The sequence below is a fragment of the Eufriesea mexicana genome, unplaced genomic scaffold (genome assembly GCF_001483705.2).
Source record: "Eufriesea mexicana isolate 0111107269 unplaced genomic scaffold, ASM148370v2 scaffold47447484, whole genome shotgun sequence".
Taxonomy (NCBI): Eukaryota; Metazoa; Arthropoda; class Insecta; order Hymenoptera; family Apidae; genus Eufriesea; species Eufriesea mexicana.
The window spans coordinates 138,514-155,822 of record NW_016907864.1 but is presented as its reverse complement, the minus strand read 5'-3'; the positions used below and the strand labels follow the sequence as shown (position 1 = coordinate 155,822).

At 45.4% G+C, this 17,309-nt stretch overlaps 2 protein-coding genes across 2 annotated transcripts; both read right to left on the bottom strand.

Moving 5' to 3' along the window:
- Nucleotides 1-3,149: 3,149 nt before the first annotated feature.
- On the bottom strand, nucleotides 3,150-5,042 carry LOC108549206 (uncharacterized). The gene is made up of 7 exons (XM_017902525.1): nucleotides 5,018-5,042; nucleotides 4,548-4,741; nucleotides 4,114-4,331; nucleotides 3,869-4,051; nucleotides 3,686-3,791; nucleotides 3,429-3,607; nucleotides 3,150-3,351 (listed from the first exon to the last, which is right to left on the bottom strand). The coding sequence occupies exons 1-7, from the start codon at nucleotides 5,040-5,042 to the stop codon at nucleotides 3,150-3,152; spliced, it is 1,107 nt and encodes a 368-aa protein (XP_017758014.1).
- Nucleotides 5,043-5,268: 226 nt separating this feature from the next.
- LOC108549123 (Small ribonucleoprotein particle protein SmE) lies at nucleotides 5,269-11,566 on the bottom strand. The gene is made up of 5 exons (XM_017902406.1): nucleotides 11,370-11,566; nucleotides 6,748-6,868; nucleotides 6,459-6,624; nucleotides 5,875-5,918; nucleotides 5,269-5,788 (listed from the first exon to the last, which is right to left on the bottom strand). Exons 1-5 carry the CDS (start codon nucleotides 11,564-11,566, stop codon nucleotides 5,450-5,452), a joined length of 867 nt encoding a protein of 288 aa, XP_017757895.1. The 3' UTR covers nucleotides 5,269-5,449.
- Nucleotides 11,567-17,309: the final 5,743 nt, after the last annotated feature.

Sequence of the window (17,309 nt, the reverse complement as noted above, 5' to 3'; positions counted from 1 at the left end):
GGTGATGGCCTGAGTAGCTCGGAGTACCCGAGTCACGTTGGCCGGCGTGTACATAAAGCAATGTAAATATGAAGCGGAAACGAACGCGTTTCTCCGTGTTTCTGTTAAATCGCGACGTTCGAACGCGTTTCGCGTGTCGTCGAGTCGAATGGTGCAACGAAGAGATATTGTTAACGATTTTCTATTCTTATGCTTCGTTAGATACTTGTTATCGATGGTTATGAAAGTAGTCAATAAATGGCCAGTATTTCGTTTCAGTGGTTGATATTGTTGATCGTATCGCGATATCGATTTCGTACACGTGCAATTGTAGGCGTATGCTATTTAATTGGTGCCTATGTTCGTACATGGGCACGTTATAATTCCCTTTCTACCGAAGTATCTCAGTTAGCAAATAAGGCGGGGACAAAAGTGTAAATAATAGTTAGGCAAGGTTGCGCGAACGGGACCCGGGCCAGTAAGTACTTACTTGTATATAGCTAGTAGATAATAACGACGAATGAATGACAATGCTCGAAATAATTAGAAAATGTGATGAAATGTTTGTGGATAAAAAGTGCTATGCACGTGTTGCAAATTGCAAGATATATCGGTTACCATATTTTAATAAGCGATTCCCTAATTAATTTGAGCAGTGTATTTTGCGAGTTTAAACGATTATGTAAATCATTCTCCATTGGGAAAATGAATTATAAATGAAATACATTATGATATACCTAACGCAATTCTCGACGTGCGCATTACTGAAACATTATTTCAGACTAACATACGAGTTGCAAAGCCATGCTATTTCACAAGTAAAGTACAAATCTATGCATCCCTGGGCCCTCATATCTGTAAATATAAATTACTTTTAAAAAACATAGTATCGCAGTTCCGCTAGTGCTGATATCTAGTTTGGTGAACTGGAGAATTTTTAATCAGAAAATACTTCTTTTTAGCGATATCGATGGAAGAACACTTACTTAGCGTTGTTGATCAATGAACACCCCTTACAGCGATTTTGCGAAAACTTGTAACGCAATAACCATTAAATAGTAGAATTAGCAATTTGTTAGAGTTACAGACACCACTCACTGCCACGTTAAACTAGTTAAAGCGTAAAACTAGAACGAGCTATTGTACAGAATTTTGGTACAAAGAATTGCAAATGATAACGTTAACAAAAAAGTTAAAAAATTGTTAAAAATATACGATTAATTTGAAATTCTACGAATATTATTTCCAATCTACTTACATCACTGTGAACTACGACGCCGTGGGCTGCTCGATGAACCTAAAAAAAAATTTACTTTCGATAAAAAATTTACGAAAATATAATTAAAATAATTCTTATATTTTATTAATTTTTCGGTATATTCTAGCTCGAGATATTAGCCTTTCGAAGAAAAAACATGTGACTGGTTGAATAAGCAAAAATCCAACTCGTACGAAATTAAAAAATTTTTGAGCAATAATACGTAATATGTTTAAACGAAGAAAAATATGGCCGCGCTATCTTGCAACGTATTATCATGAATATTCAATATAGCCGTGTCATAAATTTTGTTCGTTCGAAAATGGGTATGCATATGCAACTGAAGACGTCTCTACGAAGGATATTAAAAATTCGTGTTCGAATAGTTTCGTTCGGTGGAACAAATTTTTACGATTTTGTCCGTTACGCATATCGAACGAACGGGCACCCGTATAGTTCGTGCAAGGGAAAATTGCAAACTCGCGAAGCAACCAGAATTTTCGCAATATCTCAGCTCGAACCGCAAATATTACGTGAACTAGGTAAACTAAAGTCAATATTCTATGTTATTACGCAACTTACCTGCAAACCGACGTGTATTCATGAATAGGTGGCAAATAATCAACAAAAGTTACAACAACGACGTTTCGCGCCATACCGCTTTTCTAAACATATCGGGAAAGGAGGAATACGGAACAGAAATATGAAAAATGGAACACTCGAAGTGGACACTGACAACGTTAGTCATATGTGCGTAGAAAATGCTTCGTCTCATAATTGAAATAAACTTTCTGTTCAAATACATAAGTGAAATAATTTTCCTTCTAATTATCATGTATACCGTTCGAATTTCTCCAGTAACATTCAGCGATATCGAAAAATAATTATTCTACGACGTAGACTAGTGGCGTCCGGTTCATGTTTCGGAACGTTGAAACTATTACGTCGTACCTATTAGTTTCAAATACGATTTTCGTGTTGCATACCGCGTTCGTATTTCACTGCGTCGCAAAATGTGTCGAACAATTGTGTGATTACTATATTTTTGTGTGAATCGTTTCGAAGGCGCAATTCTTGGATAAAAGTTGGAAGCAGTGGACAGGCGGGACGGCGTAGTAAGAAAAATGGAAGGTAAAAGGAAATATTTTATTTAATTAATTAAGGAGAAAGTACTAAATAACGCTTCACGTCACGAATGGGATCTCACGTTCTGCGTAATTAATTGGAATACGTGTCTCGAATTGTCACATAGCATTGCAGTACATCGAAATTTTTATTTTAACCGAGTAGAATCAATACGATTTTACTTATCGAACATACATCCGTGTCATCGGCGCCTTTGATAGTCTAATCCATACTCGGTAGTTCGCATTTTTCTGTAGATTTTCACATTTCACGTTTACTTTCGAACTCGCCACTGTAATACAGATTAGATTTCGAAGTCATTTGTTCACATAGCAATTTAACGCGTGGTTTAACGAGTTCCTTGAGAATCGACTTGTGCACCGTAGCATATCAAATACTCATTATGCAGACCACGCAGTATCGTTTGGCATACTTTAATTCTATCGAGAGCCAAAGTCTTTAATTGCAAGCCAATATCGGTCGACTTCTCATTGACTACTCATTAACATTAGAAAAGGCGACTATTATAAATAGCGTCGAAAGCTCTGATTTACTTTTTATTTTGAAGTAGCATAAAAAAAATTACATTTTTTATAAAATCATACCCTGTGTATAATCCAAATTTACTTCATTTATAAACTGAACAACTTCTATTTTTATAATTTCATTTCAACGGTACATTTCCATCTTATATTATACTCGCGGAGTTACATGAAAATGACTATTCTTAAAGAAATATGCAATCATATATGTACAAGCGCGTAGAATGAAGAATACTTATATATCGTTAATGAGTAGATTTGGGAACTAGATGGCTCGGGGTAAACACTTCGTAATCCACTACAGAAAAATGGTAATCTCCCATAAGTACAGTGTTAGAGGCATGCTCGCCATCGTAACTGTGAGGGAGATTACTGTAGCTTTCCATATTGGCATTGCAATTACTGGAAATTAATAAATCAGCGCCTGCTCCAAATATTGGTCCGATGCTGCAAAAATGAATAATTTATTTATTTTATCACGTTCAATAAAATTCCGCAATAGTTAATGAAACAATGGAACTTACTCTGGATGATAGCAAATTGCAAAAGGCCTCTTTACAATATCGTATTTCGTTGGAGGTACATCTTGATTATTTGTTAGAGTAAATAGGAAAGCTTTTTCTGAGAAAATATAGTGCCCCTTAGCATTCGTTTTACCCCATGGTGCATCACTAAAGCCTCCGCAAATTTCTCCCCGTGTTCCCTAAAATGTTATAAAAATTCTTACTTATAAATATGAAATTATTTCTCCACATATATATATATATATATATATATATACACATGTATATGCATATAAATTACTTGCCAATGCAATTACATATGTTGGGCACATTCCATCACAATGTCGATGGAATGAACTTGCAGAGTAACCATGACTAGAGGCTCTGAAACACATAGTTAACAGATTAATCGTTGAATACAGTAAGCTTTCGTTATATATTATCGATCCTCTCCAACATACCGATATACTAAACGCCAACTTTGCTTTGGTGACCCATACCATTGATTGAGAAGACGTTGAAAACCCATCTTATCTCGTGAAAGAATTTGTGACCCAGGAAAGAGAAAAGGACTCACTCTTGGCTGTAGCCGCTTATCTGCACAAATTTCTGCGTACTTGTTTGGTAGCGCTGCATACCTATACCTAAAACAAAACGTAAAAATCGAAAGCCTTCAAGAATAACAAAATTTCCTGGCAAACCATACCTTATGGGTTTTGAGCCACTTGATCGATCGGGATTGAAAAATTCGTACCTCTCCAAGGAAAGCTCTATAGGCACTGCTCCTGTTGGTTCTACTTCCTCCGCAAAGACCTGGCTGTCGATTAGCAGCAGGCGAACATGATTTATCACTCCTGATAAATGTTGGCAAACCCTCACACGTTCCTCCTCTGTCCAGTGTTGAGTAGGCTGCGTCACCCCTGCCTAGGAGCGTGGTCCGTACGGTTAAGCGTTCCTTAACTCGTAATTCTAAATTCCGATCCAAGAACCTAAGGACCCAAGGACCCGGTAATAATCGTATGCGACATAAGGTCTAAGACCTTGCACGACATACGCATGATCAGAGCGTTAAGTCTTCTTGGAATTTTCAACGGATTCAAAGTACTCGGAAACGGAATAGAATTTTCAAAGAAAAAGAACCTGATATTTAGCCCAGTTCAGTACTGCTCTCCAAACATCTTCTTCCTCTAATCCTAGATAGTCAGAAGATATAAGCTTCACCAGTGCATCCTTTGGAAGATTACAAAACGCAGTTGTTTTAACCGTATCTACAGCATTTTCTCCAATGAAAGCGAAACATCTTTCAATGAAGGACGAACAAGCTCCTTTGCCACCTGTGACAACAAAAAAGTCTTTTATTAACGACAGTTCTAAATTTATAGTAATATTAAAATATAATCTAAATAATAATACTTAACTCTTATTTTTAAATCGTATTTTTATCTAAGTACTTCTATTAGTTTCATCTAATTACGTAATTATCGAATGCAGGGTTTCCACTAGAGTACAAATATAAATGAAACATAAAATATCGGTTCAAAAATATTTATTATATTGTTTATCTAGTTCATACTTATTACAGTAATTGTTCAATCACATAATATTTACACCTAGAATTCTCATTAGATGATCCATAGTACAAAACAATTGAACATCGCGTATATAAATGATACAATACGTTACATAGATTTTTATTCAGTTAAGTTTGGAAAATATTCAAAGTTCCAACAGAAAATTGTTCTGTTATAAAATGACGATAAGAAATGTGTTTTCCAATCGAAACCAATACTGCTATTTTGACAATATAATAATATTTTCATTCACAACTTGTACTTTTCAATTTCTCATTACAAGTCCTAGTTGTAGTGAAGTACGTATATCACCGTGTATAACTTGGAAGATGTTAACTCCATCTTGGTTAAACGTTGTTTAAGTCACTTCTTTTAGCATGTAGTTTATACACACACGTAGAAGCACAAAACATAAAACAATGCGTTTCTTTGTTTGTCCTAAAATGTCCTCTGAGGTTATAGAGAGATACCTTAATTCGCTCCTGGATTTGTATTTTGTATTAAAGTTATATTGTCTCCTTTCAACATAATTCGTCCGAGTGGTTTTCTATTCTTCGTCTTCAAATGATATTCCTCCGCATCGTCTAATACTAAATTCATGTATTCGTCAAACCCAACAATGTGACCCTCGATTCGTAGGTTGATATTTTCGAATAACCATACTTGCACACGCGAACGGTTTTGCAGGTACCGAAATATAAGGTTGATGGGTTGAACCATCACCTTTTGAACTTTTTGAGGTCCTTTGTACGACATTTTTGTGACTATTTTCAAAAAATAATAAGCAACGTTTGATAAACGTGCGCTTAGCTATAACCGGACGCCGGAAAATGTGGCGTCGTGATTATGACCAACAGTGACCTGTGACTTTCCCCTATCGCCATTTTAACTATAACCCAAGTCGTTTCACTTTCGGGCAAATTATAATGCACGTAGATTACTATAATGTACAATCAGAAACGCGAGAAGCAGAAATTTAAAACGTTTAAAAAATATTATACAATATTAATGCATCTAGTGAGATTTGGATGGGGATAAAACGTTGAGTGTTGGTGTTACTGATTCCATAAAATTCCCTATGTAGTGCTGCCACTGTGGTGAACATACCAATTACACGAGAAGCACGGTCGATAACTAGTCGTACAATGAACCATGAGAAATAAATTTAATCAATTTGATATATTTCCTTACCTTCGTACGTAAAATACAAAACAATAAATAATTTTTAACTAAATTATCGTACGCGAACCATGACGTAAAATAAAGCAAAATATTACTGAAAACTCAATTACCGAAAAATCCTTTTACATTCCAGTTGCAAATTTCGTATTTTTCATTTTCACAATAATTTATCTACAAAATGAGGCGTTAATTTAGATTTCAATTACCGCTTCGTGTTCTACCAAGTATTACTCAGCGAGGTTGAAAATGAAAATTACTAGGTCTCGAAACTTTTAACAGTGCGTTATGAATAACTTACCGGGAACTCTCTCTTGGGCATCCAGGGCCGCGGTTAAAAGGGCACACGCGTTTCCCGGGCTGAGAGTGGCAGAGACATGTTCCTCGCAACTTCTCCAAAGTTCCTCTACCCCGAGTTCCTGAGCGAATCCCAGCATCTCGAAGATACCGCTATCCTGTAGCATGATCTATGGAACAGTTATAGGATGAAACTCAGCCGTGGCTTTAGGTCAACGCGAAACTTCGATGGCGGTCTGTTGCACGTGCCAATCGTGGTTATAAAAGCAGAATCTGTTCTCGATGCTATTTACCTTGCCTGTGTAAATATAATGAATGAATTGTCGAAAAGTCTCCGGATGAGCGTGGGGCATACGCATTGGCGTAGGATTGCCGGATGTCCCGATCCTCTTGGCGGCTGTGAAGTTCTTGCACCTGAGAAATCGAAGCGGCGTGACGGTATCGATTTCCAGGGATAATTACCATGGGTACACGGGTTAGGGGGAAGAGAAGACAATGAAAGAAGAGCACTGCTTTGAATCGTGCAGGCGTAAATGTACAGTGGGTGCGTGACCCTTCTAACGAACACCCACCACTTCGCCTTTCGTCACCTTCGCTACTACTTCTGGCAGTGTTTCTTGTTACAAAAGGGCTTAATTGACTTCGTCAGGAAGCTCCGCTGCCACAAGAGTATTCGCAACGTATGCAGCCCGGCTTTAGTTTTCGTTCCTCTAGAAATTAATGGCAACCTTCAAAAAGTCACTTCTCACCCTCTTTTTCCCTACGGCGAGGAGCTCTTCGTACGGTTGAAACTCGGGAGAACAAATCTTTTCTAGCACTTCGAGCTGAAAGCGGAGATTCCCTGTGACCCATTGGGAGAACATTCGATCTCGGCTTTTCTAGCGTACACCCTCTGCCACAATGCGCACAATACGACAAGATAGACAAAAGGAGAGGCTTTTAATATCGACGAGTCTAGAAACGAACAGTGTCTCCTTTCTCTCAGATCCTCCATGTATTTTCTACATCCTTCCGCGTATAAATCTTCGAGTTGTTGAGCTCGATAACGATTACACGACTCTTACTTACTCCGACGCCAGCGCCATTTGTATCCCACGTGACTACGGTAACGAAGAGCGGGGCAGGGAATTTCTCGTCGCGCTCGAAACTATTCCAATTTCGCATGGTAATTAAACAAAGGGACGATGGAAAATTGAAGATACAAACGGTGGAGAAAGCTCGAGGCTGGAAAGGCAGACAAACCCTTGAACGAGCACTTTGGGCCCGGCGAAGACAGCGGTGAAACGACCGCGGCTTCTAATACCGGTAAGCTGTGGCGCGTAAAAAGATTTCGCGTGCCAGAAACGAAGAGGTCGCGCGGCACGAGCTGTGCGAGCAAAGCGTGCACCACCGGCCTCCGTATCGAATCAAAAGAAAATCCGTCAAAGAGCCGGTGCAAATGGAAAAGGCATGCACGCCGCTGCTTTGATATTATAACCGACGCGTTAACAAACGCTCGGCTTCGTCGACAGGAGAGCGCGAAAGTTGGAAAATCGCAGGGGGCCGAGCCACGAAACATGGTTGCCCAGAGTCGACAGAGGAAAACTAGTGCTCAAAAAAATTAAAAACACCAGCCGCGTGCAGCAAGCCAGAGGCGTAGATATAGCCCTTGCCACGGGTCGACTTTTAACGGACCGAAAAAACTCAACCTTTATGCTTTCGCTGGTAGTTCGGAAGCGATGCGGGCTCGCGCATATCAAAGCGATAGCCCGCGTATTTATTTCCGCAAATTAGAGGGAAATATTCGAGTATCGAGGATCTCCTTGCCGCCATTTGCACGCGCGTTTAACGGCCTCGGTTCTTAGCCGCAATTTACCCTCGGTCCCATTTCCGATTTCGAATTTCCACTCTTCTCGGAGATTCGCCACGAAGCTTGCTACGTACATATCTCGAACGCGTGGTGAATTTTTACCCTATCCAAGAACGTGGCCAGCAATTCCGACTAGAGGCGCGGCAATATCGGCGGACAAAAACTCGCGCTATCGCGAGAGGAATGAAAAAGTATTAGGAGGAAAAATAAAGCCGGTGGTTGGTCGTTGGTGATGGATGGTACACGGAACGAGGCGAAGGAGAAAGCACGGTGGAAGAAGAAGAAGAAGAAGAAGAAGGGAAGACGGGAAAGGGGTGAAAAACGAGAACGAAGTCGTTCCCGGAGAGAAGCTTTTCCCTAATCACAGGCGAACGCCGCAGCGGAATCAAAGAAAACGAAATATCAGCGAGTGACGGCGAGAAAAGAATAGGGCACCGCGCTCGCGTCTGGTGTGACGACGAGGTGTCACGGGGGTGGTAACGTAGGTTCACGAGCTCGACGTGGAAAGAGGATGTTAGGGGGTAAGGGGCCTAGTGGTGGCGGGAAACGAGGGTCGTGGCTGCTTGGTTTCACGGCGGCAAGGGTTGAATGTCGCCGCGGGCTCCGCTACTAACGACCAAGCGTGCGATTATATAGCGGCTCCGTCGATCTCCGCGCAAAAACCGCCTCCGTTTCCGGTGCACGAGAGTCAAATTCGCGCCACACCTCCTCGTTTCCCGTACCGGTGAGACCCGGCCGTCTCACCGCCCCGGTCCATTATCGGATCGTGCCGAGACTCGGATCCCAATGTATAGCATTGTCGTCGAATGCATAATTACTGGCGAAAGCGTGCCGATAACGAACGCTCCTTTTTCAATTGCGAATCCATCTTCCCGCTGATGGCCATTGTTCGATATTCCAGGCTCGCGCGATCAAATTACCGGCACCGAGATCCAGCTAAAATTTAGGTCTCCTAGATTGCGCGTCCATTTTGCGCGATTAACACCACTCCGCTGGTTAGATATTTCCAATCTTGGGGGTATTTTTCGCGTCTAAATTAGCGTTCTTTCGGCAGATGAACCTGGAGAGTCGAGGTAAGAGGAAACACGGTACTCGACGCGTTAATGGCGGTCAGTTGCACGCGGGGTTGAATAGAAACGATGGGATTACGTTAGAGTACCATCGAACCGCACCGAAGCTTGAGCTTATTTTTCAATTTCTTTTCTCCCGTTGTCAAGCATCGTTCTCATCTGCGTCGCATTTCGAAATGACAAGGACTACAAGAGAGGGCGGAGGGAGCAGGGATGGGGATCACGACTCTTTGTCAGGATTTTCACCGGACTGGAGAGCGCCGCGTAGAGTTTTGAGTGCGGTCGCGTATTGTCCATGCGTTTCTCCTACGGACGCCTGTCACCAGCATGCGTAACTTAATTTTCCGAGACCGGTGTCGGCGAAACGAGGAGAAAGACAGAGAAAGAGAAAGAGAGAGACGGAATGTGGGAGAGAGAGAGAGAGAGAGAGAGAGAGAGAGAGTGGTAAAGGGAGGAAAGAGGGCCGATGACAAAAGGACCGACGTTCCCTTCCACGCCTTGATATCAAAAGGGTTCACAGGAATATCGTAATTGACTTTACAATTAGCATCGAGCCTATCCACTGGAATGTCGTTGCCTCGCTAAGCTAAGGCCCCTCCAACTAATATCGAACCGAGCCCTTCTTACAGCAATTAGAATCCCGTCGGATGAAAATGCGGCCCCGGGACTCGCGTTCGTCACAGATGAATCGTCCACGGGGGGAAAGAAAGCGCGTGCAGGAGAGAAAGAGAGCGGGAGTACCTCTTATTATCCAACTAATTAGAACGTTCGATCGATTCGTTTCACCGTAACAATCGGAGTCCCTAAATTAAAATTCATCGCCGCTGCGAACTTCGCCGTCCCCCGCCTTTCCAACCCCCGTTTCGAAGAAACTTTGATGACTTGGCGATTTTTCTCTCCCCGGAATCGTTCGTTCGATCAAGAATTTTCATAGAATCTCCACCGATCCGGCGTTGTTTCGCGACTGGAGTGCCCATCCGGCCGGATACCCTTCTCTCCCCCTTCTTCCGGGAACAGAAACAGAAGAAGGGTCCCCGAGACGTGAAAGCGGGAATAGGTGAATTATGTATAGGTTCCTCCCGGTGACTTCGAGGAATTTAACGAAGTTATCATTTCCCTGCCGTTGGGTTCGTTTGCAATTCCGCGGGAAAGTTAACTTGGGCTATTCTTTCGGCCATTTTTTTTCATTCTCCCCGTCGCCTCAGCCAACTCGCCCCCTACCGTGCCGTCAGCTCCACGGCGAAAAGTTGGTAACGCAGTTACCGCTGGAATAAGTTCCATCGCGTCTGGGATAAGACCAACGAGGAGTCACGGTGTCTCGACTCCGGGAGCGCGAAAATATTTTCGAAGGTGAACGGGGGGCGTTCGTTATGCCGCGTACGTCTCGCCATTTCCATTGCAAAGAGCAGGGAAAAGGATAAGACGTAACGGCGCCACGGCATCGTCGTTAATTCTCTATTTTCTGCAAGACGACGAGACCCCCATTGTCTCGGGGCCGGGCGTCTAACTTTTCCTTTTTACGCCGTGGATGCACTCTGAAAACGAGGCAGTCCGCGTATCCGCGGCGCTTTGTGCCGGTAAACGCGCTCGTCCCCGACGTAATTCCGCGCGCGTGTTTTTCGGATCGGCTGCGCGGTCTCCAAGGAAATCCGATCGGGCACGGATCGATCGATCGACGAGACGCGAGCTGTTTTAGCAAAAATTACGATTAACAATTAATTCGGTCCCATGCGATGCACGGTCGTCGTGCATTGGATCGTGCTTAATAAAATTTCCGTACACGAGTGGCAAACGGGAAGTCGTGTCGCGTCCCCGGGGACGTGGAAGGATACCGGGAGGAAAAGAAAATGGTATAAATCGTGTCATTGTGGTTTCCATCCGGGTCTAACGTTTTCCCATCACGACGGTGGGATATCGACGGCGTGCACCGGCGGGATTAATTCGCCGTTTCCGGAAACGCCACGACGTAAACGACTAGGCAAATTCGAGTACTGACCTCGCTTGGAGGATAATTCTGTGAGCGTACACCGGTGTCTCGTCCCTTCCTAGCAGAAAGACAATGTCAGCCGTGTCTTTGTCCTCGGAAAGTCGAGCCAGGTCCTCCAGAAGTCTGGGTACACCGGCTAAACCTGCCTCGCCAGATACCCCCGCTGCTCCTGGTGCCGCCCCCACGGCGACGGCTCTGGTTCCCATGATGTTTGAATCGAAAATCAGCAACTGCGCGGCAAACAGGGCTAGAAGTTAATTAACGAGATACACTCCGACTCTGCCGGTAGTTTCGTGTATTTTACTCCGGAGATATGTGCGAATAATTCTCGGCGTCGTCGTACAGGGTGGTTCAAAAGTTGCAATCCGTGCAGATTTTTCAACGCTCCGATTATTACGCGAATATATATTTTCTATTTCCAATAGAAAAATAAAACGAAATATCCGAAATCAATTATTACGGCGCTTTGGACTACCTCGGCTTCGGGGATTAATAATTCCAACGTTAATCGCGTCTTCTTACGGTAAGCCGTGTCATTTATGGGACCCCAAGCAAGCGTTCCGCCGTGCTGAAACGCGGCGCGTAAACTTTTACGCGCGTAAGAGTAAGTTTTCCTTAACGATTCTTCCAAACTCCTCGCCGGTTGTTATTTTTTTAATCTTCATAATTAGCGAAAGGTATTTCGTAGCTACGGCTTGTTAAAAAGCCAACGCGTTCGTTACTTCGCCGTTGCTTGCCTGGTTTAAGTACCATGCAACTTTTACTCGTTAACCTTCCTTCGTTGCCCCGAAACAATCGAGCCAATTAAGACGGGAACGAACCACCCTGCGACGAGAACCACCCTGTACGCTTCTTCCGGTTAAACCGATCGCGCGAGACTCGGCGCGCGAGTTGCCAGGTGCTCGTGCAATTTGCGATAATCCGAAATTAATGGCGGGCGTGGGTCGGGGGTGTGGGCCAGGAATAAACCCGTGACGGATGACAGGGAGACGAGGCGCGAATGCCGCGCGACCGCGCGTGTCATCGTCTCGAACGCTCGCCGCTCGCGCATCCGGTTGACAAGCCTCGCCGCGGCGCGAGCAAAGGCAGAAAAAAGGAGGAAAAAGACAAAACCGATTAACGTACAATCGGCGCTAATTGCGCGATTAATATTTGATTTGCACCGCGTCGCGACGCCGCGTCACCCTCGCCTCGCCTCGCTTCCGCCTGGCGCCCTCTCGCTCGCTCTCATTGTCCGTGTCGTTCAGCCGAGGCCACGTCGATCGACACGCAGGATTTTGTGTCACGGCGGCTGGCTGATTCCCTTTTAATTAGTTCGGGTTTTGTAGTTTTCCAGCGCGTCACGCGCCCCGATCGCGACGGGGTTGGAGGGCCCGCGTGATTCCCGGTCATTTGCCCTCGCCGCGGATATTCCTCGCCGCGTCGCATCATCCCGCATTCCGACGGCGACCGTGATTCCATTAAAAAGTCATCCGACGTGGCCTTTGTTTACGTGACCGGTTGAGCAGCGAGCGCGCAGAAAAATCCGTCGGGCGTCGCGACGATCGCGCGGCCCCCTTCGCTTGGGCCAGTTAAACGTCACGTTCACTGCGAGATTCGCGAAGCTACGTTATTTCGCACGATCGGTAGTTACGTTTCTTTGCATGCTTCCGTGGAAAATCTGTCGAACCGTCTATCTTGGATCACGCACGTATCACGACTGCGGCGTGCCACCGGTGTTTATTTTGAATTTACCTGACCCATCGGATAATACTCGGAGCGAGTATTATCGTTCGGGTACGCGTATAAATAAACACACTATCAACGCGAATAGCGCGAAGATTCTAGCGAATGCTCGTCGTCGAAGATCGTTACTGTCACGCACACTGGGACCGTTGGCAGCGGCCCCGCGAGCCAAAGACTTACCAAAGACTCGTGTCATCGCGACAGTGGGACGAGCGAGGAAGACGGAATCGCGGTTAGGATTATCTCTCACCTTCTTCTGGTCGGTGGACGCGGTGGAACGTGCCCGAGAACGTTCGACGTGTAGTCTCAAGCGAGCCGCGGCGGGCAGAAGCGTTGTTTCCGTGGCACACGTGGACGGGTATCGTGCTCGCACGCGAAACACTGCATTTTCAGCCGATCCACGGCATCTCACACTCCCACGGGGCGAAACATTGTTCCCTCGAAAAGTTTCCTCCGCTCGTCTTCCACCGGTTCTTCCCCTTCTCCCGCCCTGGCCCGTTCTTCTTCCTCAAGCTTGTGTGCGTGGACGCGGCGGGTATCGCGCATCGAGAAAACGCGAGCGAAATCGCGGAAAATCGCTGGCTACGTTCCGACCGGAAGTTCCGACGTTCTACGCGAGGTATTTCTCCGTTGCGAGACGAGTTTTACGTGCGCTGGACCAGGCCTGCTCGGCTCCCGCCGCCGCCTTCCACGGGCCCTTCTCCTCTCCTTCCCTCCGCCGTGCACGCTCGGGGCTTGGCCTCTTTCCACCAACGCCGGGCCCCTCTTTTCCCTCCGTTCTCGCGTGGCCAATGCTCCTGCAAGATCACTCCTCCTCCAGCCGTTGTTGCCAGATCCTCTCTGTGGAGCACACCGATCGCACGATCAAAAAGGATACACGCGCTGCCTCGTTCCAGCTAGCAACGGACGCCGTCTAACCTGGGCCCACGGTCCCGACACCGATCCCACTTTTTCGCCTCGAATCAGCCCGGCTAGATCCTCGCTGTTTATCCACCTTCTACCCCTTTGTTCTTCTCCAATCCCTGCAAACGCAAGATCCACTCGTCGCTCTCTGCTCCTCTCCCACTGTTTTTGTCTCCTTTCCGCCTCTCTCCCCCTCTCTCTCCCCCGGCCGCGCTCTCTCTCTCTCTCTCCCTTTAAATCTACGTCCGTCCCTTTCTCGCAGTGGCGTCCCTTGTTTTCGAGGCGAGTTTCCACCAGGCGGTTTTGCTCGGTCGCGCGATATTGCCGCAATGCGGTGCTTCCTAGTTTCCCCGACGAAACGAGATCGTCCTTTTATTCCGCTCGCTTCCACGGACCCAGACGCTCTTTTTCCACTCCCAGGGTCCACCGGCTCGGGATTCAGGCGATTCAACTTGCGAGAGCTTCGGTTACCGATCGCACTCGCCCTTGGCTTTCCTCGATTTGCTGTCGGGTTCGCTTCGAGTAAACTTTCGGTCGCCTGCTCCTCGAAGGGTATCGGGACTCGAGAGCTCGTAAATGATCCAGAAATGGCGTCTGTTTTTCGGAACAAGACGCGGATAATTCGTCCAATTCGTCGTTACGAATCGAATTAAATTCGTTTCGGCCGATATTTTCCTCGTATTTCCAGCGTGGAGTAGGATTTCCTAGGAATCTGCTTGGTCGTTGGCGTAATTTGTAGCCTGCGTTTCCGCGAACGCCTCGAGAGCTGTGCTTTATCTTCACGAACTTCTCGGTTAACTTGCCCTTCCTCCCGGAACCGCGATATTACGCGATGGAGATGATAAATCGTGGCTATGCATCGCGAGCACAGTGATCTACGGTGAAGTTTCCGCCAGGCTTGCCTCGTTCCGATTTAATCGATCGATGGTAAGGCAGACGCTTCGCTCGGTTGGTCAGGCGCTATCGATCGTTGGTCCTACGATCGCGATATCGATCGAACGATAAATTTCGACATCGGTACAGTGGAAACCTAACTTAACGATACCGCAACTTGATCCCGCGCTCGATAAATACGTCTGAAATGAAAAATAAAAATCCCACGGTTATTCGAGATTTTTATAAACGAAATACGACGCGAATGGACGTGAAAGATATACGTTACGCTTTAATTTCGGGGGAAAATAGTATCCTCGATATGAAAACGATCCCGTTTCGCGTTGATCGACTTAACCTAACCCTTTGCACTCGAAAGGCGCTTCTCGGTCGCCATTTAATTAGATTCTAAAGATGGATGTTAATTAATATATCAAATTTAAAGTTAACCAACGATTTTGTCATACGATTTTTGATTTGCCATTTTAAAAATATCCTCGACTTCATGACAGAAAGTCTTCGAATTGCTATTTTTCTGGAACGAACAAGTGGTCGCGTGTAAAGGGTTAAATTTCCGAAATGATGGGAAAAAATTGCAAAATATTTTGCAACCTAGAACGTCTCGGTCACTGTTCAACCGACGAGTCGTTTGCGAACTCGATGGCCACGAAAATTCGCTCTCGTGTACCGGCTGGATCGTACATAATTTTACATAATATGGCACACATTACGAGCTGAAGTGTCCTCACGCCTGCGATGGGACGCGAGCTTGCAACGGTAATATCCTCGGCAGTTTTTCAGCCAAGGCTGGAAATGGAATATCCCTGGCTGGCAGTAATAATCGGGGAAAGATCACTTAATGGCCCTCTAGGATAAGAGCCACCGCCATTCGCACCTCCGCGAATTTGCTGCTAGCGCCTAACAAAATTGCCGCATTATGTCGTTTAACGCCCTCGGAAATACAGCGCATCGGGAACGAGAGAGAATAAAAGTTAGCTGGCTGGTGTGCGAGGGTACGAGGACGCGGGGGCGGGGGGCGACGGCGACTGGGGCGGACGGGCTGAATGAAGCGAAAAAGAGACGGGAAACAGCCGGGGAAGAGAAAATTACACGGGATGTCCGCGTGATAGAACGATGTGACGCGACGCTATAACACGGGAAAAGGTGTCAGAGAGTGCGAGCACAAGCAGGGCCGAGGATCGTGCTGCATAATAGATGCGTCGGCTGCGCTTTAGCGCAAACAGGAACAAATTCCTCGGTGCACTCGTTGCAACAATTGAATCGGTAATCAAGCCGGCCTCGATAATCGAATCAGCCTCTGGTACACGCGTAATTGAAATTTCGCAGTCGACCACTGCAAATACCCCCCACTAGCCCCTTCATCCCCCTCCCGCCGCGTCCCTGTTCTTCCCCGGCGTGGCTCGTTACGAGTCGCGAAATTGCCTCGGCGAATTTCCCCGCTGCTCGTCGAAAATGTTCCCAGTGACGAATCGGCAATCTTACTAATTGTCGCTGCCATGGCGAGAAAAAATCGCAAGGGAGAGAGCCGTGCATCGCACGGTGACCGATAGCAATGTCGATGTCAACGCGACCGAGACGTGTCATGACAGTAAGTGACTCGACGCGATAGGTACCACGCGAGAAATCGTACTTTCGACCCCGAGAAGTTCCCATGGCCTCGACCACGTCAGAAACAGACGCTACCCTAAGAACTGCTGGATCGATTCGCGTAATATTCGGTTATCTCGAACGTCAGACCGAGGGTGTAAATTTCGCGGGTCCTGGCAGAGATAGCTCGCGACGTTTTTCATTTTTGCGTAGCTTCTTTGCGTGTCGAGGCTGCGTACGATGAATACCGAGATTCACCGATCTTCCAGCTTGTACGTGTGAGAGGTGTGGTTCGGGGTACCGAAGGGATTCGAGTTAAAATTAATAAGAGGTTTATTGTCTCAAAAACTTTATTCTTTACGCGTTAACCCATTGACTGCCAAGTATGTTTGAAAAATAATTTCTTGTTTACTGAAGTATGGAATGCTATCTTATTACGCCATTTTCAGTTTCAACCTATGTATCGTAGAAGATGTCAGCGATATCAGAAAGGGAACTAAGTGTTTCAGAATATGTTTCTTTACATTATGACTTGAAATTATTGCGAGTACTTTATATGTTTCTTGACTTATGTCACGCAGCTTTCAATTTAACCCTTTAACTGCGGTACATTCTCGAAGAGAATCATCAATACAGACGGCGCGATATTTGACAATTGACAGGACAATATTGAAATAATTGCCGATATTGAATTGCTATATTATATTTCGGGTGGAATCAATTGGTAAAGTAGCAGAAGTGAGAGAGTAAGAAAAATGTAGGGAGCGTGTATTTAAATCTTTCGTATATATTGATAAATTTGTGAGGACGTATATATACGTCTTTCGTAGTGAAAGGGTT